At 34.8% G+C, this 26747-nt stretch overlaps 2 protein-coding genes across 2 annotated transcripts in view; both read right to left on the bottom strand.

Annotated features, from left to right (window-relative positions):
* Positions 1 to 24051, bottom strand: part of LOC120304296 (methylated-DNA--protein-cysteine methyltransferase-like) — a 78444-nt gene extending 54393 nt beyond the window's left edge. The window contains exons 1-2 of the mRNA XM_039334691.1: positions 23984 to 24051; positions 14200 to 14357 (exon numbers count right to left, since the gene is read on the bottom strand). Of these exons, the coding sequence (XP_039190625.1) occupies positions 14200 to 14311 (112 nt within the window). The 5' untranslated portion in view covers positions 14312 to 14357; positions 23984 to 24051. The remainder of the gene's footprint in view (positions 1 to 14199; positions 14358 to 23983) is intronic.
* LOC120304291 lies at positions 4196 to 7412 on the bottom strand. The gene is made up of 2 exons (XM_039334682.1): positions 6551 to 7412; positions 4196 to 4523 (listed from the first exon to the last, which is right to left on the bottom strand). Exons 1-2 carry the CDS (start codon positions 6861 to 6863, stop codon positions 4210 to 4212), a joined length of 627 nt encoding a protein of 208 aa, XP_039190616.1. The 5' UTR covers positions 6864 to 7412; the 3' UTR covers positions 4196 to 4209.
* Positions 24052 to 26747: the final 2696 nt, after the last annotated feature.

Raw genomic sequence — 26747 nt, 5'->3', positions numbered from 1 at the left:
TTTCTTTATGATCTCTATAAACTGGAATGAGTTTTTTACGTGTGAGGTGATGGATTCTGCATAGGGCTGTAGTTGTTTGGCGAGAAATTTGGCTAGGTTTTGTAGAGGTGAGCCTATGGAGCTGACTATAGGTCTGAGTGGGGTTCCTTCTTTGTGTATCTTGGGGAGACCATAGAGTTTGGGGCATCTGGATGATTTCTCTCTGGGAATGATTCTTTGCTGGATCTCTTCGCTAATGGGGGAGGCTTTTATTTTGGATCTGGTGGTTTTTTCCAGGTAGGTGGTGGGATCTGTATTTAGGGGTTTGTATGTGGAGTCTTGGAGTAGGTTGGTTAATTTGGTTTGGTAGTCAGATGTGTTCATAACCACCGTGGCGTTGCCCTTGTCTGCTGGTAGGATTATTATGCTGGTGTCTTCTTTCAGGTTACGTAGTGCTGTCTGTTCCTCTTTGGGTAAGTTGCTTTTGGGTGGCTTGCTGGTGCAGAGGATGTTGGTGATTTCGAGTCTGATTCTGTTGGCGTCGTCGGGGTTGATTTTGGTCAGGCTGGTTTCAACTCCACATATAATGGTTTCAGTGGGGATGTGTTTGGGAGCGACTGCAAAGTTGAATCCTTTGGAAAGGACATTGGTTTCGGCTTTGGTGAGGATCCTATCTGAGATGTTATGCTGTGGCTTTGGGTTTGCTTTTTGCGTGGATGTGTGGTGGTGACATCCTGTGTGGTTTTTGTGAGTGTGGGTCATTTTTTGTGTTAGGGAGTCGTTTGTCAATAAGGGCGGGTTTCCAAATGGCTGGTAGGCGGGAGGTATCATCTCATTTGTTCATGCTGTGTGGGCGTTTTTCTATCTCGATGGCTTCTCTGATTATTCTGTTATTAAAATGTTCAGTTTTGGCGATAGTTCTGGTCTTTTTAAAGTCAATTCGCCTTTTGATTTTAGGTATGCCTAGTGTAATATAGATTGTTGTACTTCTATTTGTAGCTGGATAAAATGGCAAAATGAACAAGTTATAAAAAAGGAAAAACTTTTATTTTCCAGTAGCACTGATAGTTATTTAATTTGATTTTATTCATTTTGGATGCTGCCCAGTTCCAAACAGCTTTGTGCTCCTTACTGAAAACACTAAACCTAATATCTTCCAGAAATCAATCTTTCAAGATATATTTGTATTTCATTTTTTTATGCTCAATGGCAAAAAACTACTTGAAGAAGACACTACAATTAAATCATGAGTCAGCTTTTGCTCCTGACTTCCTCCTGTTTCTTTCAATTTCAAGGATCTCTTTTTCTCTTCATGTTACAAATCACTGAGATGAACAGTAGTTATCAACTTCCTGCTATGTAAACTGTTCATGCTTGCCATGCGGTGACCTCTATGTATTGATTCAAGACATCTGACAGTCTAGACCATGTCTTTAAATTCATGGGTGTCTTCTATTTCTTCCTGCTCTTTTGATCAGTTCTCTTTTTCCTCTATCACTTTTTCCAAAGGTAGCTTTGGAAAGCAATAAACCTAGATTTCTACTGCCCCTGAAAAGTAGTTCACTGGACTTTAAGCTCTAAAGAATTACATTTTTCTCTATCAGATATTTCTTTCCCACTTAATTTGAGTGCAAGAGTTATAGCAAGTCAAAATCAATAAAATGGCATCTGAAAGTTTAAAATCTTCTAACTTCATTCAGTGTGAATATCTCATGAGGTTCAGCATTCTTAAGCTATAGTTTAAATAAAGAGAAAATATATGACCTGTAAAACTCTAATAATGTAAATAGTTTACTTAGTTTGTGTTCAAATGTCAGAAGTGTATCTACTGTGATTCCGTTAATAGTGGTATTTTCCACTGAATTGTAATATTATGGTTAGAAAACATATTCTAAAAACTATAGCTCTACTACTCTTAGAACATTTACATGTCACATTGTTTCAGCAGTAAAAATAAACCAAAAATCTAGGGAACATTTGATCTCTGCCCTTCTATTTTTATGGCAAATATTCTTCTAAACAGAATGAAACAACACAAAACAAAAACAAAACCACAGGGGAAATATTGTTCTATATTTTGCAGCAAACTAGCTGGTTCTGTAGACTTCTCCATCATAGTCACTGTAAGATGGAAGATACTGCTGAGATCAAGACTGTATTAAGTTTCCCCCCCCCACATATTAAAGCATATATTTTAAAAAATATTTTAAATAGATTCCAGCAGTCTCTTTAGTTGGGACACTGTGAAATTTTATTTTCTTTCCTGATCCCACAATTTCCCTGTTTCCATGTCACTACTTTGCTGTATATCAAGTGATTTTAGCTGGAAATGCAGCTATTTTCCAGGGTTCACTAGCAAAAAATCCTAGGGGAAGTATTCATCTTATTATTCATATGCCAGGATTTCATTAAAGACTATTGTCAAATAAATGGCTCAACAGATAACTGCAGAGCTAAAAAGGGATTGGGTTGAAGAAAAATCTTACCACTAGCTTACTAATAGCCAAATTTCAACAGAAATGATGCTGCAGGTGAAGAGACAGCTTGTCTTTTTTTACTCTGTTCAATCACATTGAGCTCGGCTGTCATTTTGAATTGCCTTTAGCCACCTTAACTAACTCTTCTTTTTAACTTGGATATGATACCTATATCATACTATATTGTATTTCCAAAATGTGGAGAGAATCATGACAAGTCAAATTTAGACTAAATGCTTAGAATAACAACATCCATCAATAAGATGCATCTGCCAGAACAGCTGCATGTGATTTTAACAACTTTTTAAAGATAAATACTTACATTTTAAAAAGTAACATGACTCCTTAATGATTTTTTTTGGGATGGGACAGGGAAGAAATGATAATTATTATTTTAACTGTTACCCTGTGAAGGCCTTCTTTAGGAAGGGCCTCCTTAAGAAGGACTTACTTGTCAATAGAATAGAATAGAATAGAATAGAATAGAATAGAATAGAATAGAATAGAATAGAATATTCTTTTTTTTGAATATATTTTATTGGTTTTTTAATTCAAAATACAAATACAAAATACAAATACAAAAAGTATTTTAGACACACCTTGGTGTTTGGGTAAACAAACATTCCAAGGGAAAAAAAACATACAAAAACAGCTCAACTTAATACATTCACTATCATCTCTCTATTTCTCACAGATAACATAATATATGTTTCTAGCTTAAGTTTCTATTACTACTCAACCTGTTTTAAAGCATTATCAATTTAGAATTACCATAATCAAATATTGTTTTACATCAACAAATTATCACTTCAAATATCTCTACCAAGTATATTAAAATTCTTAATCTCTCTCAGCCCTCTTTTTATCATCAATCGCATTCATTTCTTCTTCCAATGATAACTAACTTAATTTAAAAAAAAAACAATGTTAAACCTTAATTCCTTTCAATTCATTACACAAATTTCAAATTCCATTCAATTAATTATCATACCTTATCAACCATAAAGCCAAGGTTCTTTTTTCCAAACAAATTCTATACAACAAAAAAACACACATATGTATATAATTGTAACTAACTTAATTAAGAAAGAGGAAAAAAAAGAAAATTCCTTTCAATTCATTACACAAACTTCAAATTCCATCCAATTAATTATCATACTTTATCACAGCGGTTCTCAACCTGTGGGTCGTGACCCCATTTGGGGTCGATCGACCATTTCACAGGGGTCGCCAAGAAAGGCTGTCTGCCATTTTTTCCCCCTTTTCCGGCAGGTGTCTTACCTCCCATGGGCTGGGCCACCTGGTGGCCCAGCCGGTGGTTGGCCTGCTCCGTCTCTGCCACTTGCCAGCTATGCCTCGGCCGGTTCAGGGGGCAGCACCACACATGCATGGCGCTCCCGGGCAAGGAAAGTCCTCGACTTACGACCAGTTGGGTAATCCTCAACTTAAGACCGGTTGGGGGTTCGCAGCATTAAAAAGGTTGAGAACCACTGCTTTATCAGATCATATTATTATCAAAAATCACCTAAACAGTTTAAGCATTTCAAAATTGCATTTCCATAACTGAACATTTTTTCAATTCCAGAACATATATATCTGTATGTATATGATTATATATTTTCTATCTTTAATAGACTTTCAAAAAAAATCATCTAATTTAAGCACACATGTATATAATTGCATTTTTCTTACTTCTAACTTTAAATCATTATTCTTAAAACAATCCATAAAATCAGCATTGCCTTTTACTCCATTAAAAATTTTTGAATTTCTTTTTAAGTCTAATTCTGGGTTTCTTTCTATGCCACACAGGCTTCCATAAAAGTGCTTCCCTTTCAACCAATAAATCCATTCTTGTTGCTTGCAGTAATCTTTGAAGGAATATAAGTCCCTTCCTCTGAAGTAAACGTCTTTTTTCCCTTTCAACCAATAAATCCATTCTTGTTGCTTGTGGTGATCTTTGAGGAAATATAAATCCCTTCCTCTGCAGTAAACATCTTTTCCTATTCTCCTTGGAACGTAGCTGCTTTGTAGTTAGAAATCTTGGTCTCTGCTTCTTCTGGTTCTCTAAGTTGATGAAGAAAGGGTTGTCAGATGAAGTAAATTCCTCTTCTATCTCTATAGAATCCTCTTCTGGTACATTTTGATTTATGCCATAGACAGTTGTAACCAGAACATCAGTTTGAGCAAATGTAGTAGAGTCTCTGAATCTTAATTCTAAGTTAGAGTTTTTAATTGTAGCACATATTTCTGCAGTGGCCTCATAAATCTTTTCCAATATAAGTGCACAGTTCAGTTGTAACTGAAGTTTCTCCATTTTAATACTAATGCTTAAAAGAAGATCTCTTTTTCTTTTTTGTGAAGGCTATATTTAATACAAAAAACATCCACCCCCACAGCTTCACAGGTGCACAGCTTATCTTTAGTATTTTGAAATTCAATAGAAAAATAAGCAAAGTGGCAGTATTGAACTTTAGCCACTAGATGCCCTCAGTGAGTTAAGAAAGTCTTTTCCAAAAATCAATTCCTTTTTTCTGTTTTTTGAAGTATAATATATATATATGTGTGTATGTGTATGTATGTATGTATGTATGTACATATGTATGTATGTATACACACATACATACATACATACGTTATTTGGGTTTTCTCCCACGTAAAATTGGAAGTGTCTTGGTGTTGTTTCAACAAAGTCCCATTCGTCATCTTCAGGCTGATGTTTTCAGCTTCGTGCTTCGAGGAGCAATGTGTGGAGGATCTTACTGATTCTGTCTGTGGTGTTTATCCTCCATAAACACAACATCAAAACAGCATTCTGCACAAACAGAAAAATATCCACCATCCTAAGAAACCCCAAAGATAAAATTGATTTAGAAAATCAAGGAGTATATGAAATCCCATGCACTGCTTGTCCCAACACATACATTGGACAAACCAACAGAAGAATAAGTGCACGCATTGAAGAACATAAGAACTCAGTCAAAAAAGAGGAACCAACTTCTTCCCTGATCCAACACCTTAAAGCCACAGGACTTTAAAAATACCAGGACTATCGCCAAAACTGAACATTTTAATAACAGAATAATCAGAGAAGCCATTGAGATAGAAAAACGCCCACACAGCATGAACAAACAAGAGATACCTCCCGCCTACCAGCCATTTGGAAACCCGCCCATATTGACAAACGACTCCCTAACACAAAAAAGGACACCAGACCCACACTCACAAAAACCACACAAGATGTCACCACCACACATCCACGCAAAAAGCAAACCCAAAGCCACACCGATGATGAGGCACGACCACAAACCAGAAGACAGACCACAGCTGCATCATTAGCGACTTTAAACCCCTCCAATCCATACATGAAGCAAACTGACACCCTCCATGAAGATGAGGCACGACCACGAACGCAAAGCCAAAAAATAGCAAGGCAGCCCACCATCTTAAACCCCCTGCAACTCAGACTAACCTGAGCACAACAAAGCCCCCACCCAAACAGAACACTCCCCCAGCCAATCAGAGCACAGCCAACCCCCCCCAGCCAATCAGAGCACAGCAAGCCCCTAACCAATCAGAACACACCTCCATCCAATCAGAACACAGCCAAGCTCCCACCCAATCAGTTCATACCCCCACTGGCAGTTAAAAGGAAGAAACAGCTAAGACCACACATTGCTGCTCAAAGCACAAAGCTGAAAACACCAGCCTGAAGATGACGAATGGGACTTCGTCGAAATGTCGCCAAGACACTTCCAATTTTATGCAGTAGAAAACCCAAATAACCAAAGACCTACAAACACCCGTGAAAACCGCAGAAAACACACACACACACACACACACACACACACACACACACACACACACACAGTACAGTTCTTAAAAAGAGAGGAGAGAGAAAACCTTTTCCATCTTTTTTTCCTTTTTAATATCCAAATAGAAGTAAATAGTCTTTCAGTGTTTGTAAAATGCCTTTCTTCCCCCCCAAAAAGCAGAAGCCATCTTTCCAAGCCAGGGAAATAATTCCAGAGGCTCTTACAGGTACACAAACAAAAAAATCAGAAAAGAGAGAAAAAACAAGAAAAAATTCTCACCCGGATTCACTACAGGGGCACTTCTTAGCTTAGATGTTGTCTGACTTACGGTCTGAAGTGGCAGGGCGATTGGCCATTTTACTGGCGAATCTTCTTCTCTGTCGGCCCTTGGAGATTCGTCTGGACAGCTGGAGGAGCCGCCGCTCCTCTGCAGCCAGACAGCAGCCTCCTTGATGGAAGTCACATCCTCCAGGGTGACTTTGGATCTGTATAAGGGTCCACCGACAGAGGGAAACCTAGCTGACGAGGAGAGACGTCTCCCTGTGCGACTAGTGATGCCGCAAACCGGAACCGGAAGTCCAGAATAGAACATTCTTTATTGGGCAAGTGTGATTGGATACACAAGGTGTTTGTCTCTGGTGCATAAGTTCTCAGTCTTTGCATCATAAGATACAAACAACAAAATGATACATAATAAGATATCCATCAAATAATAGGAAAGATGAGAAGGATAATATTAGTACAGCTTTATTACAAGAGTAAATTCACTTTATTCACTGCAACTGTATCTCTTTTCCCAGGATATGATCTTAAGTGGCTTATAATACTGCTGCTATTGCTTTTGGGTGTGATGGTGATTTTCTCAAAGTGGAGAAATCAATCAATCAATCAATCAAATAAAACAATAAAACCACTCTGAACAAGACAATAAAAATTAAAAATAATTAAAGTAACTTCATGAATACACATGAACATAACAATCTTGCTGGGTAGGAAACACTGGATGAAAAAAGCATGACTGGCTGCTCCCGACTCATACAGAGGCATGGAACTGCACTATAGCTCTCCAGATAATAATAATAATAATAATAATAATAATAATAATAATAATAATAATAATAATAATAGTGGACGTGGCAGTGCCTGGAGACAGCAGAATAGAAGAGAAAGAACTGGAGAAGATAACAAAATACAAAGACCTACAAATAGAAATAGAAAGACTGTGGCAAAAGCAAGCAAGGGTAGTACCAATAGTCATAGGCTCCTTAGGTGCAATCCCAAAACAACTGGAGCACCAGTTGAACACCATTGGCATTGACAAATTCGCTATTAGTCAATTGCAAAAGGCAGCCTTATTAGAAACTGCTTCCATCCTGCGACAATATCTGCAACACCATCAAACATCCACATCTGCCTATCCCAGGTCCTGGGTAAGGACTCGATAGGTAGACAAAATGCCAAATCCAGTCTGAACATCTGGCTGACTGTGCGATGATCCATAATAATAATAATAATAATAAAGTTGGAAGGGACCTTGGAGGTCATTGAGTCCAACCCCCTGCTCAGGCAGGAAACCCTATACCATTTTGGACAAATGGCTGTCCAGTCTCTTCTTAAAAACTTCCAGTGTTGGAGCATTCATCGCTTCTGGAGGCAAGTTGTTCCATTGGTTAATTGTTCTAACTGTCAGGAAGTTTCTCCTTAGTTCTAGGTTGCTTCTCTCCTTGATCAGTTTCCATCCATTGCTTCTTGTCCTGCCTTCAGGCGCCTTGGAGATGATTCATAAGACTGCTGAGATGGCTTGTTTAATGAAATCTGAGCAGGCAAAATTCTCCATTGTTCCACTGGAGATGAATGTGAAAGAAACCACTTGCCAAAAGAATTTGCTCCTGCCATTCACATCTTCGAAATCCCATTATTCAAAGGGTAGATTATGTCTCCATACAAGCCTTCAAATTCAAAGGTTGGCTCTGAATTTTGGAGGAAGGCTTTAAAAAAAAAATCAGCAGAGAATAGCACTCCCAAACCCTAAATGTGCTCTCTAGATCTGCATATACATTATTCACCTTTGAATTTCGTACTAAATAATTACTACTGGGATAGACATAAAGATCAGAAAGAAATGCAATGAAAAAGATCTGTTAACAAGTCTTGTCAATATGGACAACATGTCTGGTGGATAACATAATCTCAGGAACTTAAATTAAGGTACTGCTAGGAAGCCTTTTCTCTAAATTAGAGGTCTGGGCACCTTTTGCACTGTGACCTGCTGAACAATTCAGCAAAGAAAAACTTAGACTTCTGAAAGGTCTAATTCTGAGGTGACTGCTCTCTACTGGAGTAACCAACTTGCTCGAGGGCTGCTATTAGTCACAGGAAGAAAAAAAGTCTTTTTGGTGCTCAATTTTCATTTCTTTAACAAACTACGGTAGCTGGTTTGAAAAAGTATTACTCTCATTTTAATAAAGAAGAGGGCCTCTGGATACAATCTTGGTTGACAATCCTGACACCAGAATCAGTCCCCTCATTGTTGAATTCAGCTTACTTGCTCATATTTTTCTCAATTAAAATTTGCATTTTCTTCTCTAATAAAATATCTTCTGTTTTGCAAAAGAATCCTTTATTTTATTACGGTATTCTTTTTATCCAATGTCAGTCAAGGTCTTTTTATTTGGGAAAAAAATCTACCTTACCTATTATTTATTTTTAGAATTCAGAATCAGATAGTTCTGGTATTTCTTTCTTTTTTGTTATTATGCAAAATATATTTCAATGTATGAAAATACCTACATTTATATTAGGTATGACTTCTCCCGTTTCTATCTTGAGCACAGCTGTTCTCTAGTGTTGCTGTTGTTCTGTTTTACCAGTCATGATTGTCCAAAGAATTATGGACAGCATCTCTTTTGTTGGACTAAGAGATCATAAAGAATCACTGTTTCCTATTCTTACTATCTTTGCAAAGAGATAATCTAGAAATGCAGAGTAATGAAAATTAGTGAAAACTTTATTGAGAAAATTATGACCTTAAATATTTGGAGATTGTCTTTCATGTTTGTTAAGGGGTCAAGAAGTATCACTGTCTGAAAACAGACTGAGAGTCACAACACAAATACAAAGGAAAAGTTCCAAGGGAGAGTTAGTTGCAGTTAACAAAGCCATCCATACTTAAGAAGTTCAGATACGTACAACACTTGGTTTCAAGACTGGCTATTTTACATCAGAGGATCTCAGGTGGCCTTTAGCCTCCAAAGTTTCTTTATTCCTACTCAGATTTATGTAAAACTTAAAAGATATTTTTAATGGGTCAGACTTTACAGACAAGTTACCTTCTGCAAGCAGCGATTCCTTTGCCTCATTTTCTCCAAATTATGTCCTGTCATGTTGAAGGCTAGGAAGTCTAGTTTTTAGTTGTAGGCCAGAATTCTTTACATTAGGTTCATGAATTACAGGGCCTGAATCTGTTATTTCTTGATTAATACTGGTACTTGGTTACTTGGCTTCAAATCTTCTGAGAAAGACAATGTGTCTAGCCCTAACCCTGACAATTACTTTGTCAACTCGACAAATGAGCATGGCTGCAGCCATTTTTCCTACTCATTTTTGGTTGCCACATAGAATGGAGGGAGGGGGGTTGCCCAGGTGCTTCGTTAGTCAAAATAGTCTTTTGTCCAGTGGGAACCAAGGTCATCGGCTGCTCCCAAGACTGCAAGCTGGGCATTGCATAAAAAGCCCGTCAAGAAGATGTATTGGGGAACGTAGTTACTTGCATAGTTCTATGGGAGGGATTTTTTAACTTTGTATTGGGGGATTGTTATGTGTGTCTCTAGACTTGGTTTCACTTTTGATGTGCCAATACTTTGTACCTAATAAACATGTTATTTGAGGAATTTGCAAACCTCGGCGTTCTGCTTTATTCATCTCTGTTTGTCGAAACCATGACATACTTATTTACAAAATTGTTTTGTTTAGAATAGAATGCACATGTTGCAAACTACTTCCTTCAAAGGATTGATAAGGTCTATTATATAATTCCAGGCCTGTGCCTCTCAAGATTTTAGACCACAAGAAAATCTTTAGATTGAATGCTTAAGGGATACTTTTCTAACATTCAAGGTGGCCCATATTTGATGTAATGGGTAAACAGAATCAAACTGATATCTGTTAATGATTTTATTTGGATATACTATGTCAATTAATGACACAAATTAATTTTTATTCCAAGAAAATTTTCAGATTTCAAGGGAAAAATTATATTGTGCTCTAAGTTATTGTGATCTGATACCCGCAGTGATGATCCCAATGATGAAGGATACTGAATCAGAGTCATATATTCTCTTTGTCCCTGTGAGGATTAAATATATGTTGGCCTTGGCTTGATAGTTTTATAACATCACATTTAAAAAACATTTACTGTTTGACATGCTGTAGTTGTCATTAGTATTCTTAAATTCATTTATATCTGCCAAGAAGATCTCTGTGATCTTGCACTAAATATTGTATACGATTCCCTGTATCATGAGAATGCAGGACAAATCATACTGATTGGGCATGAAATACATCATAGTAATTATCTCTTAGCTGATCAGAACTCAGAACTATAGAAATCTGATCAGATTCTGCACAGATTGTATTGTAATTTTGACATGGCTGGTGTCTGTCTTTATATTTTATGTTAAAAAAACTGCGGCAGATATGTGACTGCTATACTGTGTATGTGTGGATGATAGACAATACGGAACTATGTAATTTTTTTTAAAATGCCATACTTTGCAACTATTTACCATTACCATCAAAAATAATGATTAGCACTCTTATTTTACAGTCCTTTTTCCAGCTATAAAATATGTATGCCTACTTTCAGTTTAAATTCTAACATTAAAGAGAAATGGAAATAAAAAATACGTCTTGGAACTCCACTTGACCGCTGAAAGGTCACTAAGTGTTACAATATGTATTTGCTTTGAAATTAATCTTTTCCAAATTAAAAAAAAAACATTTAATGCAAGAGGTTTATCTGAACACTGAAATATCAGGTAGAAAAAAATAAGGGGCTCAGTGATCCAAACAATCTGTACTGCATGTTGTAAGTATTCCCTAGATTGTTTTTTTTTAGTGAAAGTAACAATTTAATGTCAGGCAAATACAGCTTCATTTATTTTCATCCCATTATAGGGATGTATAGTCTTTAGGTAATTGGAAAATGGAGGTCTTTGGGGCTGGGGGTGTGTGTCAAAGTACAAGAGTACAAAATAATCAGAGTGACACATGAAGATAGCTTCAGGATTTTCTGTTTGGGGAATAGGATGAAAGCAGGAAAAAAGGCCAAACAAATCTAGGTTATTCCAGGACATTCTACAGATTTTGCATATTAAGTTCTTAAATTGATTACAGTATGTTATTTTAGCAACCCAATCAGTAAGGCACTGGGAGGTGCAAAAGGGCCCAGCACCTCACATTGCCTATTCCTATTTTAACTTCTGAAATAGCTAGGAGTTTCAACAGGGTTGTACTCCCCCAGGCCTTTCTTGGAATGGAACATTCATCATGGTGATCAAATGTCAAATCAATTATAAAGTCAGGTTAAAAAGATCAAATTAATGGGGGAAGCAGCATTGCCACTGCCTTGAAATCTCCTGGAAAAGTGTCCAAGGTTCCAAATAGTTCTCAGGGAAAATGGTTCCCATAGAAGAAGGTTTGTCAAACATTCCTGTCAGAAGAATTCAAACATTAGTACAGATCCTATCCCACTCTAAGAATTACTAATCATAATGCATATGTGTAATATTGAAGGTGGGGGGGGGGACTCATTCAAGAAGAGTCCGCTGGTGAACAATCAGATAATGTAACATTTCAAAGAAAATAAATTGATATTTAACTGGAATTAGGAACTATAAGATAAATATTTTGCCCTGCAAACTGTTTTATTTAGTAGATTTGTATCTTTTTTTTTGTTCAGTAGCTTAAATCCATGTGCATGGTGTTACTTTCTCCCACCTTCCTTCAAAACTACAACATTTTTCAGTGGGTTGGCCTAAGAGAGTGAATAGCTCCAAATCACCCAATGACAGAAAGTGAACTTCAGTGTGAATTTCAACATCGTAATCAACTTCAACATGTTAATCACTATACCACACTTGGCTTTTGTAGTTTCATCACTCTATTTTCATGCAGAAATAAAAGCTAGAGAGCTAAGATTTCTGCCTAGTCAGGGAACAACCTGTTCTATTTTTCTCTCCTATAAATCTTCTATTATCTGTTAAAATGTCACTGCAATACATAAGATCCCTTTTCATAATCCCCCGCTCTGCATTGTTTTTTAATCTTAAATATTTATATATGAAAAGCTCAGTAAGGATCAAATGTCAAGGAGACTATAATTTGAGGTATTTCTAGCTTGGCTTTTAACAGTTGCATATAGGAACAATTTACTAAATAAAGGTAAAGCAATCCCATTAATTTTTGTCAATTTGCTCCTTCGAATATGTGGTTAGGACTGCAACTATAAAGGGGTTTTTATCAAGAAAATAGCAACAAGAAATTGACAATAGATTCCTCAATTTTGATTCATTTATATTTTGATATAGCAGTAGCCAAGGAAACCTTTGTCAATTTTACAGAAAAATACCAAAGTCAAAATAGATGGGGATGCAGTCTCTAACATACATCAACATTTATTATTCAAAGCATCTGAAAAATAAATCCACATCTGAATATATAAGTGCAAATTAAATATGTATTTTAAAATAAAAGAATGCAAAAAGAAGATGTAAATGCAATATTCACTAACACATATGTAAAACAGTACAGTATATTAACATTGCTCATTTGAAGAGAAAAAAATAATTTCCCATAATGAGATGAACAAAACTGCAGCAAAAATAAATCACACAGCCATATCCACACTAGTTATTGAAATTATCACTGCAAAACTGGAAAGTTTAAAAGCGACATGCAGGGACAGCCAACCTGCAGAAAAGCAATGTAACAAATGGAGGAGGAGGACTCTGGCTATCTCTAGTGAAAATCCCTAAAGTATTTCTGATAAATATGTCAGTGGTCTACATTCTAATAATTCAGTCAATGCTATTAATTATATAGTTCAATATATACATTTATTTTTGTGCAAAGGAGCAAGAGAAATAAAAAGGTGTTCTCGTCTAGCATTTTTCCAGAGTTCCAAATGAGGAAAACAAAACACATTGGTGCAGAATTTAAGCTAAAATTCAATTAAACCTATTTTTAGTTTAAGCCACTGATATCAATAAGCATTAATCTGGTTAAATATTGTTTTTAATTCCCCCCCCCAGTACTTTTGTGTATCTTGTGTATCTAGTCACTGGAGGTACTCTCCCTGATGTCCTCTGTCAGAAGAAGCAAAACTGCTCTTCTACTTCTCTTGTGTTTAACAATAGAAACAAATAACACTTTTTAGAAATCGGCAACTTGAGACTCTTATTTTATCGGATGCAGTTTCTTCCAGATGATAATTAAACTATTGTCATTAAGTGAAGATCTGGTAACTGTGACATGTACTGAATCCCACTGAAGCATTCTATTAGCACAGTATTTCTTGAACTCAGCAACTTTTAAGTTGTGTGGACTGTGGAATACCAGGAGTTGAAAGCTACATTTTTAAAGCTGCTGGGCTCGAGAAACACTCTGTGTTTTGAGCAAGCAGGATTAGCAGATCAATACAGACTTCCACTATATTTGATTTTGATATTAATAAAATCATAATTTTTTGCAGATTTTAAGTTCTAACATGTTACCTAAAAGAGAATGAACCTTCATCCTCATCCTACACCTGAGCTACATATATTCATTATTACAAATTTACCCCAAAACCAAGTACAGACCTTACAAAAAACAACAGAAGTGCACATCATATAAGAAGTGCCAAATATAACACTACAAGACATACAGACCTTGTTCTAGGAGTTGATGGTGAAAAGGAGGCACTGGAAGTTTCAGCATTAACTGGGGCTCAGTGAAATAAGCTTGAAGCCAAGCTATACATTGTTTCAGTGGTTCCTTCATTTCCCCTGTGGCTTCACATATTTCACAAGATATTGAGGCCTCCACTCTGTTGAAAGAGTAACAAAGTAGCATTCATTTTAAAACTGCAGAGTTTCACTATAACAAAGTTGTTTAAACATTGTACAACAAAGAAAGACCATTATGTAAAAGAAACTTAAGGCAGGCCAAAAAATCCAAATACAAATGAGAAGGAATGGGTACAGAGAAATAAATATGAAAAAACAAAAGTAGGAAAAGAAATTTGGAATAAAGCACTTCAATTTCCATCTCTGGTGAATATGTCACACAAATCTCCTTTAAACCTAGGGAGATGAAATATCTCCTTATAATATTTTCAAAATCAACAAATGTCCAGGCATATAGGTTAGAAAGAGGGAACACTTTTCCTATATTTAGATAGGAGTAAATATCTGAACAGCAACAGAAACATACGATTTCCTAAGTGACACCCTCCAACATGTATGATGCATACCAGTTTAGAAAAAGATGAATAATACTATTACACAAACTATTGGGGAAAGCAAATTTTGCATGAATGAAGCTTGAAGTAAGGAATACCACAAAGCAAAACAAAAAAAACAACAACAACAAAAAACCAGACAAAAGGACAAGGAAATATTTCTTTGCATTGCCAATGAGTAGAAGTATCATGGAGTTATCATTTTCTCTGAAAATTCTGCTTATCTTTTTGATTATCTCTCTGTAGCAGACAAATGGAAAACATATTTATTTATGCAAGGAATGTGTCAATAGTTGGGGAGAATGTCAAGCAAGGTGGATTGATTTAAAGTCTCACAGAAAAAAATGGATTTAAAACCTGGCTTCAAATCTTGTTCTCCATTTTGAAATTTGTAGAGGGTGCTAAAACAATTTAAAAGGGGGATTTTAAAGAAAAGAAATTAGTTGAAATTGCTACCCATTCACCCAGTTATCTTAGCTTCATAAGCATCTTCTCCAATTGATTTTAAAGATCTTTCTCCTGGTAAAACTGAGCTCTGAGAACAAATCTGTGTGCAAATGCTTCAATTTTATCGTATAGTGTATAAATTTTCGCTTGATTATTTGAACTGATTCCTATTTTTAAATCCCATATATTGTATTATCTAATTGTACTTCTTATTGGGAATTTGAATCCATAGAATTGTTTTGGTTTAATGTCCCACCTCTCTGGAAAATATAGGTATCTCTTATTTTCATACCACCAACATTTAATTAAAATTCAGCCTGCAATCTTATCAATTTCTCCACTTAAAAGGGGTATCATCAGAATTTCTATACTGTAGTAGCAATATTTACCTTAAAATGAATATTTTAAATTTAAACTTAATTTCAACTCCTTATTTTTTTTCATACCTGTTTTTATAATAGGTCTCTACTCCAATGATTTTCTAGGTTTGGATACGTATTCATTATTGAAAAGCCAGCAAAGAGTGGTTGGGAGTTATTATTTTTTTTTTTTTTGCAAAAGTTATGTATTATCTTCAATTAAGAGGAATATTGTGATATACTAAAACCTCTAAACATTTTGATTAAGTGAAAAATTATTTATTACATCTACTTTTCATTTTGTACCCAATGTCCAACCTTCATCTGGACTTAAAATGTTGGAGCCTGTAAATTCAAATCATTATCAAACAGCAGTAGGTTACTCAAAAATTCTTGGGACTTTCCCCAGTCAACAGAGAATCCAAATAATGAGTCCTTGTCTTTTACTGAAATCTAAAAACCTGCTGATTTTCTCTTTACCCAGAGAGCATACAAGACCTTAACCAAGTAGGAAAAGGTAATTTTCACATGCCAATCATAAGAAACTGCTGCTACAGCAAAGTATGCAAAGAGACAATTTTGAGCAGACATGTTTTTAGCACAACCCTGGCAAGGGAGATGCTCCATTTTGGATTTTAAAAAACTGTAGAATCACACTATTATCCTTTGTTAAAGTAGCTAGATGACCCCTGCTTCTTGTGGAAGGGAGAGAAGATACTTGAAGTCTGTATGCAAGTGATATTGATTTTGTAAACCACATTCATAAATATGTGTATGTATGTGTGTGTGTATGTGTGTTTTACTTGGTATTCATCTAAATATTTCTTTTATGTGTTTTTAAAAAGTTTTATTAAATAAAATTATATTCTTATTTATCTCACATGCTTTTTTATTGGTTGTAAATGCATTATCTTTATTTCTTTAATAATGAATATATACTTCACATTTCTGTTTATTGCAAAATTTATGTTTTCTGATAATAAAAAATACAAACTACAGAAAAAAACAATTGAAACCAAAATTAAAATTAAAAAACCACTATATAATCATTAACTAATTAACAATTAAAAGATTAGGAAGACTTGCATTTACATCTTGTTCCTAAATCCAGGGACAATGGAAGCCAAACATATCTCATTAGGAAGTACATCCCATAGTCTGGGAATCAATTAGAATAATTATCCCTATCATCTTTATATATGGAAAGTCACAATGAAATAAGTTATGATGAAATATATATTTTAATTGTAGGGGATCAATACTAATGAATTGTGGTGCCTGGGTTCATGAATTTTTTTTTTACATAAAATACTATTATTCAAAAAATTGGTGGTCCTTCTGAGAAGCTTCACAATATGACAGTTATCATTTTGGAAAGACGGATTATAGAATCTTCAAGCATACCAGTATGCATATAATCTATTTCCTGAAAACTAACCTACAAGTAACTTTGAAATCTTCCTAGGAATAGCCAGTTATCTTGATTTTCTGAAGGCAGAATCCCTTCCAGAATATCAAGGTTGATGAGATCAAATCAGTAGACTAATGGGAGAAAATAGGACTGATACTACATATTATAGTTTAACATTGAGAGTTCATGGTCCAGGAGTGGAAGCGCACATTTGGAACAAAAGCCCGGATTGTGCTGTAGGCAAGTTGTACTTCCAAGAGATCTGATGGGCACATCTTGTGGAATATTATTCTATACGGACATGCTTACTGGAAAAGTCTGTTAACTGTAGCCCCAGAACATTGGGTAGATGCTTAGAGAATGAGATTTATTAGATGGAAGCCTTACAAAACTCTAACTAGATCTGAAGAAAAGCAAATTCCTCCAGGCCCCAACTCCAAGGAAGTGTTTCATTTTTCCTGGCACTTGGCTCTATATAAAGAAATAAATAAATCTGAAGTATTACTTAACCAAAGAATTAACACACTGTGCTTTTACAATTTCAGCATTTTATATTCTAGTCGGTGTCAGCAACCTAAACCAGGAAGTAAATATTACACATTCTTGTTACCTTTAAATGCATACAAATTAAATTTCTCAGGTGAATTTGAATAATCTTGATTGTTAAGACTTTTTATCACCCCCAATCACCATTCAGAGCAGTTTACAAAAAGAAGGCAATAAATCAAAATAAGTATTGAAATACTTAAAAATGACATGAAAATATTCTCTCTAAACACACATATATACAACATTTTTAAGGGTATGGAAGAAAGGGGAAAAACGCCTAAAACATATATTATTAACATTCTATGTAGAATTTTTAAAGTAGTTATTTCAACACCTTAATGTCATTTAAATAGTATTCTTTGATAGATGAAGGCAAAACTACCACCAAAATTGCAGATGAATTGTCTATTCCCTCATGATTCCAAAACAATTACAGGATGCAGAGCAATCTAGTTAAATTTTATTCAAAAGCTTACTACACTTGTGTTTTCTCTTATTTTTCTATCAATGAAACCCAGGAGGCTTAAGCACAATTCATTATGTATGAGACCCAACTTACAGTGCTTGACTGTTGATTAATAGGAAAGTTTGCAGTATGTACATTTGCAACATTAGATGCATACAATATGCTAACTTATTCTTCCACTGAAGCTAATTATTTACAAAAAATGACTACTTGAGACTACAATTTATTAAATGCATGCATCCAGTCTCAATTTGGCCCCAAAAGACAATCTGGAATAAAGATCTTTTACTTGATGTGACAACTTCTGGGAAGAATTTTATTAATATTCTAAATGTAGCGAATAAAGCGTTCAGATAGCCTTATGTCTATGTTATGTTTGCTCTTCACATTGAAATCAATGAATAAGAACAGTTTTTCAAAAAATTTAATAAGAGGCACATGGGGGTTGGCCTAATTTTAAATTAATTTTGTAAAAAAAGACATACATAGAATAAGGATTTTTGAAAATAAAAAAATTAATACATATTTTAAAAGAGTTTAGAAACAAACATATGAAACATGTTTAAAATATAATTTTAGATATTTTTAACTTTTTACTGTAATATTAATTTGAAGATATACTGAAGGATCTTTAAAGTATTCACTATATGTCTTAATGTATAATTATTTTCAGGAAGCAACCAAGGTAGTTAAATAGTAAAGTCCAGATCATGATTTATATATCTACTGCCGGAATAGTCTTTGACTATAAATGATATTATTGGGAATGACTGAGTTTTGATTGTGGAGCATAGAAATACATTTAATATGTGAATGAAATAACTAATACAAAATCACTATCAGACATATATATATAAACAACACACAAAGTTTAGTGTCTATTAGTCCATCTTTCTAACTGGAAATTTTGCTGCATGTTTTATTAACATCTAATATCACAGATACGAATCATAATGGGAATTCAGGATTCCAAATGTATTCACATTTTAATGGTTTTAAGTTGCATCATTGAGTTGTGTAATAAACGGATGTAATAAAAGGCTTTTAAAATGTAGGAGAAATATTTATCCGAGATATTATTTATATTAATGTTAGAAACAAATTTAGGGGAATATAAAGAAATCAAAATGGTCATGGAATGAATGTGACATACTTCTTCCTGAAGCTTTTCAGTTAATGTTCAGCATCCAGAATGCAATTGTCTCCATATTCATGAGAATTCATATTCATTCTGGTATACACTTTTTACATGTAGGAAGTGATTTTCTAGAGCAGAGTATGATCATACCATCACACAATGAGCTAAGTAATAAATAAGGTCAGATTGAAGACATGTGTTCTTCTACAGGTAGTTCTTGACTTGCCACTGTTCATTTAACAACAGTTCGAAGTTATGATTGGCTTCAGAAAAAGTGACCTAAAAGTGACCGGTCTTTTAAGTTACGATCATTATGCTATTCCCAAGTTCATGCGATCACAATTTGGGCACTTGGCAACCAGCTTGCATTTATGATAGCTGTATCTGCAGTCATGTGATTGTGATTTGTGATCTTCCCAGCTAACTTCGGCCAAGCAATTGGGAAGCCAGATTTGTTTTACAACTACGTGATTCACTTAATAACAATGTGATTTTCTTAGCAACTGATTTGTTTAATGATTGATTTGCTTAATAATCATAGAAAAATAGTCATAAATTAGATCCAACCAAGTGATAACTCAGTTTATGACTGCATTGCCTTCAACAGAAATTCTGCTACCAATTGTGGCCATAAGTTGAGGAAACACCCAGAAGTCATTGTCTGAACTGCTCAAGTTGTCTCTGTACTCTACAAAGAAGCTAAATCTTGCCATCAAAATGAACTATCAGCCTAAAAGATAGTACCTATACTGAAAAATTTGGCTGACTATAGATTTTGCTTGGTCAGTGTCAGATTCAAATAGGATTAAATCAATGCATGGAGAAAAAGCTTAAGGACTATTTTATGGTTATTTAAAACTTTTTTTCATGGTGAAACAAAGCATTCAGTTAGATATCCAAATGAGTTAACAATTTTGTTTGTACATAATTTAAGCTAAAGACAAGTTTGCCATCAGTCATGCTTGTAGAACTCAACCTAGATTCAAAATTAAGCACTTCCCTGCCAAATGTTTGACCGAAGCAGAATATGATGCAGAAAAGTATTGAAAGAAAAATAAGTACTAAGAAGTTTTAGTGGAATTCCATAAAATACTAAGATACTAAATTTGCTTGCATATTTAATAACAGCAGGAACCAATTTGCTACTTTTAATAAAAAAGAAATTAAGATTTGCTTTAGATTAATGATTGGCTTTAGACAGGACATGCTTACATTGGCCTTTCCATTTTATAAACTTATACAAATAAAGGCCTCAGTACTTAAAGGTGGAAGCTTGTTCAGTTGAAACCAATTACTCAGTGACTGTTTGGAAAAGAACAAAACTTTAGATTTATTTTAATTCATGGTAATGAATTATTTTTTTGCAATTAGTTGGTAAAATTATTCAGAACCTGCTATAAATAATAGTACATTATTGGCACACAATAAATATAGATATTCTACTTTACATTTTTGGTGAATACACATTGTTAAATTAAGGGCTAAATCATAAGGATGGAAAGCGCACATTAAATAAATGCATTTGCTGCAGCCCACCTCAATTGGGGTCTTAAGATGAGGTTCAATTGTCAGATATTCCAATTTATTCCACAAAGATACATACGACACTAAATATAAAGAAGCTTTTATGTCATTTGACACCAACTTGATGGGACATAATTAATCAATGCAGCGAATATTTTACCTATCTTAGGATGCCAATATTTTCTGTAAGGCTAGAAAGCATCAAGCAATGTCTAAAGTAGAAAATTCTGCTTTATGCTTATCTATTCCTTGTCAAATCATTTTGATGATCTCAATCTATTCCATGAGTGCTTATATAATAAGTGTGATATTTTTTAAAGATGCTACAAGAATTTTTGTTGCTTTTGCATAACTCTTCCCTTATTCATGTTTTATTAACTATAATCCCCTTTTTAACAACACATAATAATAAACTCACGGTCTACTCTCTGATAATTCTCTTTCACTCTCTCTTTCTCACACACACACATGCACACAAACATCTTGATAGTTTTCAGAACTTGAATTAGTCTGGGAGAAATTAATTGTAAAATATTGGAGACAAAATATATTTTTAAAAACATTAACTTATTAAGACACCTTCTCCATGCATGTTTCTTTATAGAATGAAATGTCTAGAACTGTGACAAACATTACAGATAAATAGGAAGTATAATTTGAGGGCCAGAATCACTATCATAATGATTCTGCATTGTTTGGGGGAGAGCAGTTATCAAAAATAGCCTGAGATTTTGAATCTTGCAGTACCTTCCCAGGAGGTTAAAGTTCAGTGACACATTCATACCGGCCCTGCTGCTGTGAAATTTGTTTTAAAAGCACATTTTACATTCATTCCCTTTGTTGAGATTGCCTCTACCTTCTAAATACAGAGTTTTATTACAGCTATTACTATTACAGCTACTACTGTTACAGCCCTTCTAATAATAAATGATAACATTCACCAATTTATTTTATGAAATATAATGGGATTAAGATTTTTTGTTAATCTTGTGTACTTATCTTTTACAAATATCTCATGAGCCTTATGTACTTTTCTTACACAAACAATCGTCAGGACTAGAATTAGCTTTAAAATTCCATTATTTGAAATAAAAAAATGTAATCAGTTCGGCATATCTAGGCACATAAGCACTGATAGTTTATAACAGAAGCAAACAAAAGCATTAGTCAGTAAGCAAATAATTTAACAATATATTTGCTCATCTCTTTGAATATTAGAGTTACAGTAAATACACAATGTGTTTCCATTTTTTTCTCCAAGTACCATAGTGTTTCAGCCAGTACAGGGAATATGGCCTAGGAACAACCCTGAGATAGTAACTAGCAAGGGAATTCATGGTAGGAGACAGAAACTCTTCAGCCTTCACTGTGTCTGAACAGATGAGGTCAGCAATGCTTTTTTCTAATGGCTACCATCTCTTCCATAGTTGGTACATGAGTACAGGAATAGTCAAAAACTTGCCAAAAGCAATGCTTGTTGTTGTACACAGCTAAGTTAATTATGTGCATTTCGATTTGAAGTTCATGTTGTGACAGGTTAGAACAGTGATGGTGAACCTTTTAGAGATTGAGTGTCCAAACTGTAACCCAAAACCCACTTATGTATCATCAGGTGCCGGGTGGGCGTGGCCATTAGGTGGGCATGGCCCATTGGGTATGCGTGGCTTTGGTGGTAATGGCAGATTGAGTGGGACTAAAAGTTCAATCAATCAATCCAACTTTGTGAAATCTTTTTTTCTCCACAAGAAGTTGAAATTGATTGATTGAAACCTCTTCATTGGGGCACCAAACCAACTGACAGGTCTTAAGGCCCTTTCAGAGGGCCAGAAGAGCCTTTGAATGGTTAGCTGACTTGATTTTAATAATACTACTTCTAAATTTGTTTTTTTTAATAGTCCTTGGTTTACAAACTCTTGTTCAGAGACAAAGCAATATATGACTGATCTGTGACGTTGCAGCCTTTGAGGCTTCCCACCATCATATAATCTCAATTCGGGCATTCCTAATTATGATATTGAAGTAAGCCATGGTCACATGATCACCATTAGATTTACTCTGCTTTTGTCTACAAGCAAACTCAATGGAGAAACCAGCAATGAAGGTTGCAAGTTGGTCCCATCATTTTTTTTTTCTCCTGAGCAGACCCAGTATGGAGTATCAGATCCCAGGAATCTGAAATTCCGTAGCACTCCCATGTCTGCCTTCACTCTATAAGCACATACCTACTTGTAGCATCAACAAGTGGATCCTCATAGCTTGCCTGTGCTCCCTAACACCCACCCACAGCCCTTACCAGCCCATCCAGCATCCCCAACCAACCCATCCTAACACCTACCAGTGCTCCCTAGTGTCCACCCTCTGGATATCCCCCCATGCAATTTGCCTGAGATTCCCATCCTTTTCTGTTTAAAAATGCACATGGTTCTGGAGTTATGATGGCATTGCAGTCACTAAGTGATTGCAGTTGTGTAATGTTATGCTTTATGAGCACATTATGGCAATCCTGGTCACAATTGCCAACATAACTTGAGGACCATTGTGTTGTTTTTATTATGCTATTTGAGTCTTGACTGTCATATCAACAGGAAGTTGTGCTATACCTTTAATGGATAATACATTATTTCTAGGAAGCTTGGTTTTTAATCACTCACTTGCAAATTTGTGAATTCGCAGTTCTCTAGGAACATTGAAAAACTATAGCAAAAGAATGAGCATTTTACAATCAAATAATTTGTAAATTTAAAAGTATATTCTATGATTATTTAGTGTGAAGTTTGAAAGACCCAACAAAAATTGCACAGTACCAAGTATTTTAGTTTACGGATAAATGGTGTAATATGTATCTATATACATATATACACTCATAGATTAAGCAATGGAAATACACACACACAGAGTAGTATGATATTAGACTGCATTCTACTAGATTTAACTGAATCTGTGTTGCATTCCATTAGTGTGTGCATACAGCATTAATAAATAATGTTGCCACTTAAATACCTTTCTTGAAAATTGGTTTGTTCTGTTCTGTATAAATAATACAAATTTCTCTGTTAGTAAGTATGTCAGATTTGCTTCCCTTTTCCCTTTACCTATGCATAGCAAGCAATCTGAGCAAATGTAGCAGTTCAATCTAGGAAGTAGTTTATAGAACAGCAATAATAATATAGTACTTGGCTAGCATAGCCAAAACCCATGTATTCTGACATAGCTGACATATGTCTATTGACCATGTGTCAATAGTAATAATAAACTCAAGGATCAGATGGATGCCTGTTCTTTAAAAGCAACAAATCAAGTATAAATTTTTAAACCTACCTTTTAAAATTATGGCTTTTAGCAAAGACTTTCAGGATGAACTTTCAGGAAAAAAAGAAAAGAGAGTGGAAACTGCCACATGGTAACACATTTAAATATAATTAACTAGTATTCTAATCAGAAGCGTTATGTCAGGTGTTTCTCAAAAATTAACATTTGGTTAAAGGTTAAATATTACACTTTCCCGTATTTAACATGTAGGTCAGTTGTTAAGAAGAATTTCTAGACTAAATATAGAAATCTTTAGCTTCGCTATCCTTCATGGTTTCTTCAGAATGTTTGGATTATTTTGAAGCTGCCCTTAATAGACGAACATACTGACCTTGTGGTATTCTGACTTGGCTCAGCTAGCTCATATTTTGCAACTATGAGACATTATGTAGACTTGAAATGCTTTGCATCAGTGGAGCTTCAGTCTTGATTCTGGTTATGCTTGCTGTCACTTCTACTATTTCTCTTTATGACCTGACCTCAGCTTGTTAATTACACTTAGTTCTTACACCTCTTTGAAAAAGAATAAGCTCCTGGCTGAAATGCAAATTTTAGACAACTATGGTTCAGCTTTAGCAGAATAATCTATTGTCACTGTCTTTAATGGGATTACAAACAAGCACAAGATAATACAAATTCTGTTGTTCTCCCATCTACACTGAACTAGTTATTATGAAACACTATAGATTTATGTAGATGAGTTTGATTCATCTGTCTCTTCCCTTTTTCCTGCAAGGCTAAGAGAAAGCAAATACATTTTATTTCAATTTCTAAAAACTTATAATTATTTATCATGTAATAATTAGCACTAGATCAACGCCTACACAATTAATTGATAATCTGTGATTCAGGAAATAAGCTAAGTCTTAACTATGATACACAAAACTATTTTTTACCCAAATTTACTTTAGGTAAATTACAGACATTAACCATAACATTCAGAAAACTGAAGTTATGGTAAAGTACTGAGTCTTCCATCAGCAGTCATTTCAATCAAAAGTACTGGCTGCAACATGTAAATTTCTCCATGATATAAGATTGGGCTAATCCCACATGTAGTTGTTCACATTCTAATTCTAAAATCTAAAAGTTAGATCTGATAATCACAAATAGAGTGGGTGTAAAAAAACTATAGTGGCCACAGGAAAAGCTTATAAATTCACTAGTGGACCCTTGATTATGGTATTATGTTCTTAGGAAGGTTCACCTGGCAATTAGCTTATTGTAATTTTGAACATCATTAATCCAAATTTCATAATATGAAGCCAGAAAGACCTACTAAAAGCTATAGATATCCTTCCCTATTTACAGCAGAAACTAAGGAGGTTTAGCGCACTTGCAACTGCTGAAGGAGACTGAGGACATTAGAACAGGTACAACAGGTGCCACAGGACTCTGCAGCAGGTTAAGCAAGACAACTACCAAATGGCTAATAAACATACCAAATGACTCTGCAACCCGGAAACCAATCCTCCCCATTTGCTGGACAAGCTTGCCTTGGAATTCTTGCTTGTGATCTCAATAGCAATAGCATTCAGACTTGTATATTTCCCCATAGAGCTTTACAGCACTCTCTGGACAGTTTACAATGTCAGCATGCCGCCCACAACTATCTGGGCTTTTATTTTACTGACCTCGGAAGGATGGAAGCTGAGTCAACATCAGGATAGAACTCCAGGCTGTGGGCAGATTTAGCCTGCAATACTGCACTTTAACCATTGCAAATAGATTACCCAGAGATCTCCAAATCATTTGATTGTTCCACCCCCATTTTGTGATAAAGACTTTTATTTCTACAACTCTTATATTTATTACTGTGAGCATTTGTTGTCTTTTAACATAAGCATAAATGTTATAATTTCCAAACATATAGTAAACTAGTTATTTCAAACACAAACTAGTTATCTCAAGGCTGAATCTAGACATTTTGCATAATACACATTGGATACAAATCATGTAATAGGAAGTCTCCAAAGAAACACTTGATCACTAATGTTACTAAATACAGTAATTTAGATAACTGTCACTAATACCAAGTGTTTAATATTGGACACAAATTAATTGTATGTAGAATGAATTAATGGGATGAAAAAACATTCATATTTCATATTCATAATACAGAGACAGTGCCTATCCAAGGCCATGAGAAATGAAATAGATAGCTAATGCAAAGCTATATCAAGCATCCATTCTAATGACCCAAAGAGCTTTACTGGTCATGTAAAAACTGAAATTATCTTTAAAAAGCAAGATAAAAAACAGAGAAATGTAAACACCAAATCATGAATTGTAGCATCAAGTTGACCCCCAATGTGCATTTTTGCAGACTGCTACCTACAGATTTATAAATAAATGATTAGATGGAAAATCCCTAGAGGTTTTTCCTTTTCCACAGCAATTACAGGTGTACATTATTACCATTCAAGTAAGGTTCAAGTTGAAGTTCATTGAATGGTAGGAATCATTCATTGCTATCCCCGCCTCTTAAGGTCACTATAGCAGAAAATCTGATGTTAGTGTGTATTGTGAAAGCGTTAACAAGTCAAATCAATATGTACCAAATAAGCACATTCTTGAGTTAAAATATACTATTGACAGTAATGTATTAAATTAATTTAAGATTCAAATCTGATCAATGTCAGAGAGAAACTTATTGTAGTTTATCTGTGGAATTAAGAAATCATCACCAGCAAATGATAACTTTTCCATTTCTAGGCTTTCTTCCTGTTCTTTTAAACCATCCTTTTAATGCTAATAAGGACGATTGGATTAA

Source organism: Crotalus tigris, unplaced genomic scaffold (genome assembly GCF_016545835.1).
Source record: "Crotalus tigris isolate CLP2741 ecotype Arizona unplaced genomic scaffold, ASM1654583v1 scf7180000017546.9332058, whole genome shotgun sequence".
In the NCBI taxonomy this organism is placed as follows: Eukaryota; Metazoa; Chordata; class Lepidosauria; order Squamata; family Viperidae; genus Crotalus; species Crotalus tigris.
The sequence above is the reverse complement of the archived record's forward strand: the minus strand, read 5'-3'. Positions and strand labels throughout refer to the sequence as shown.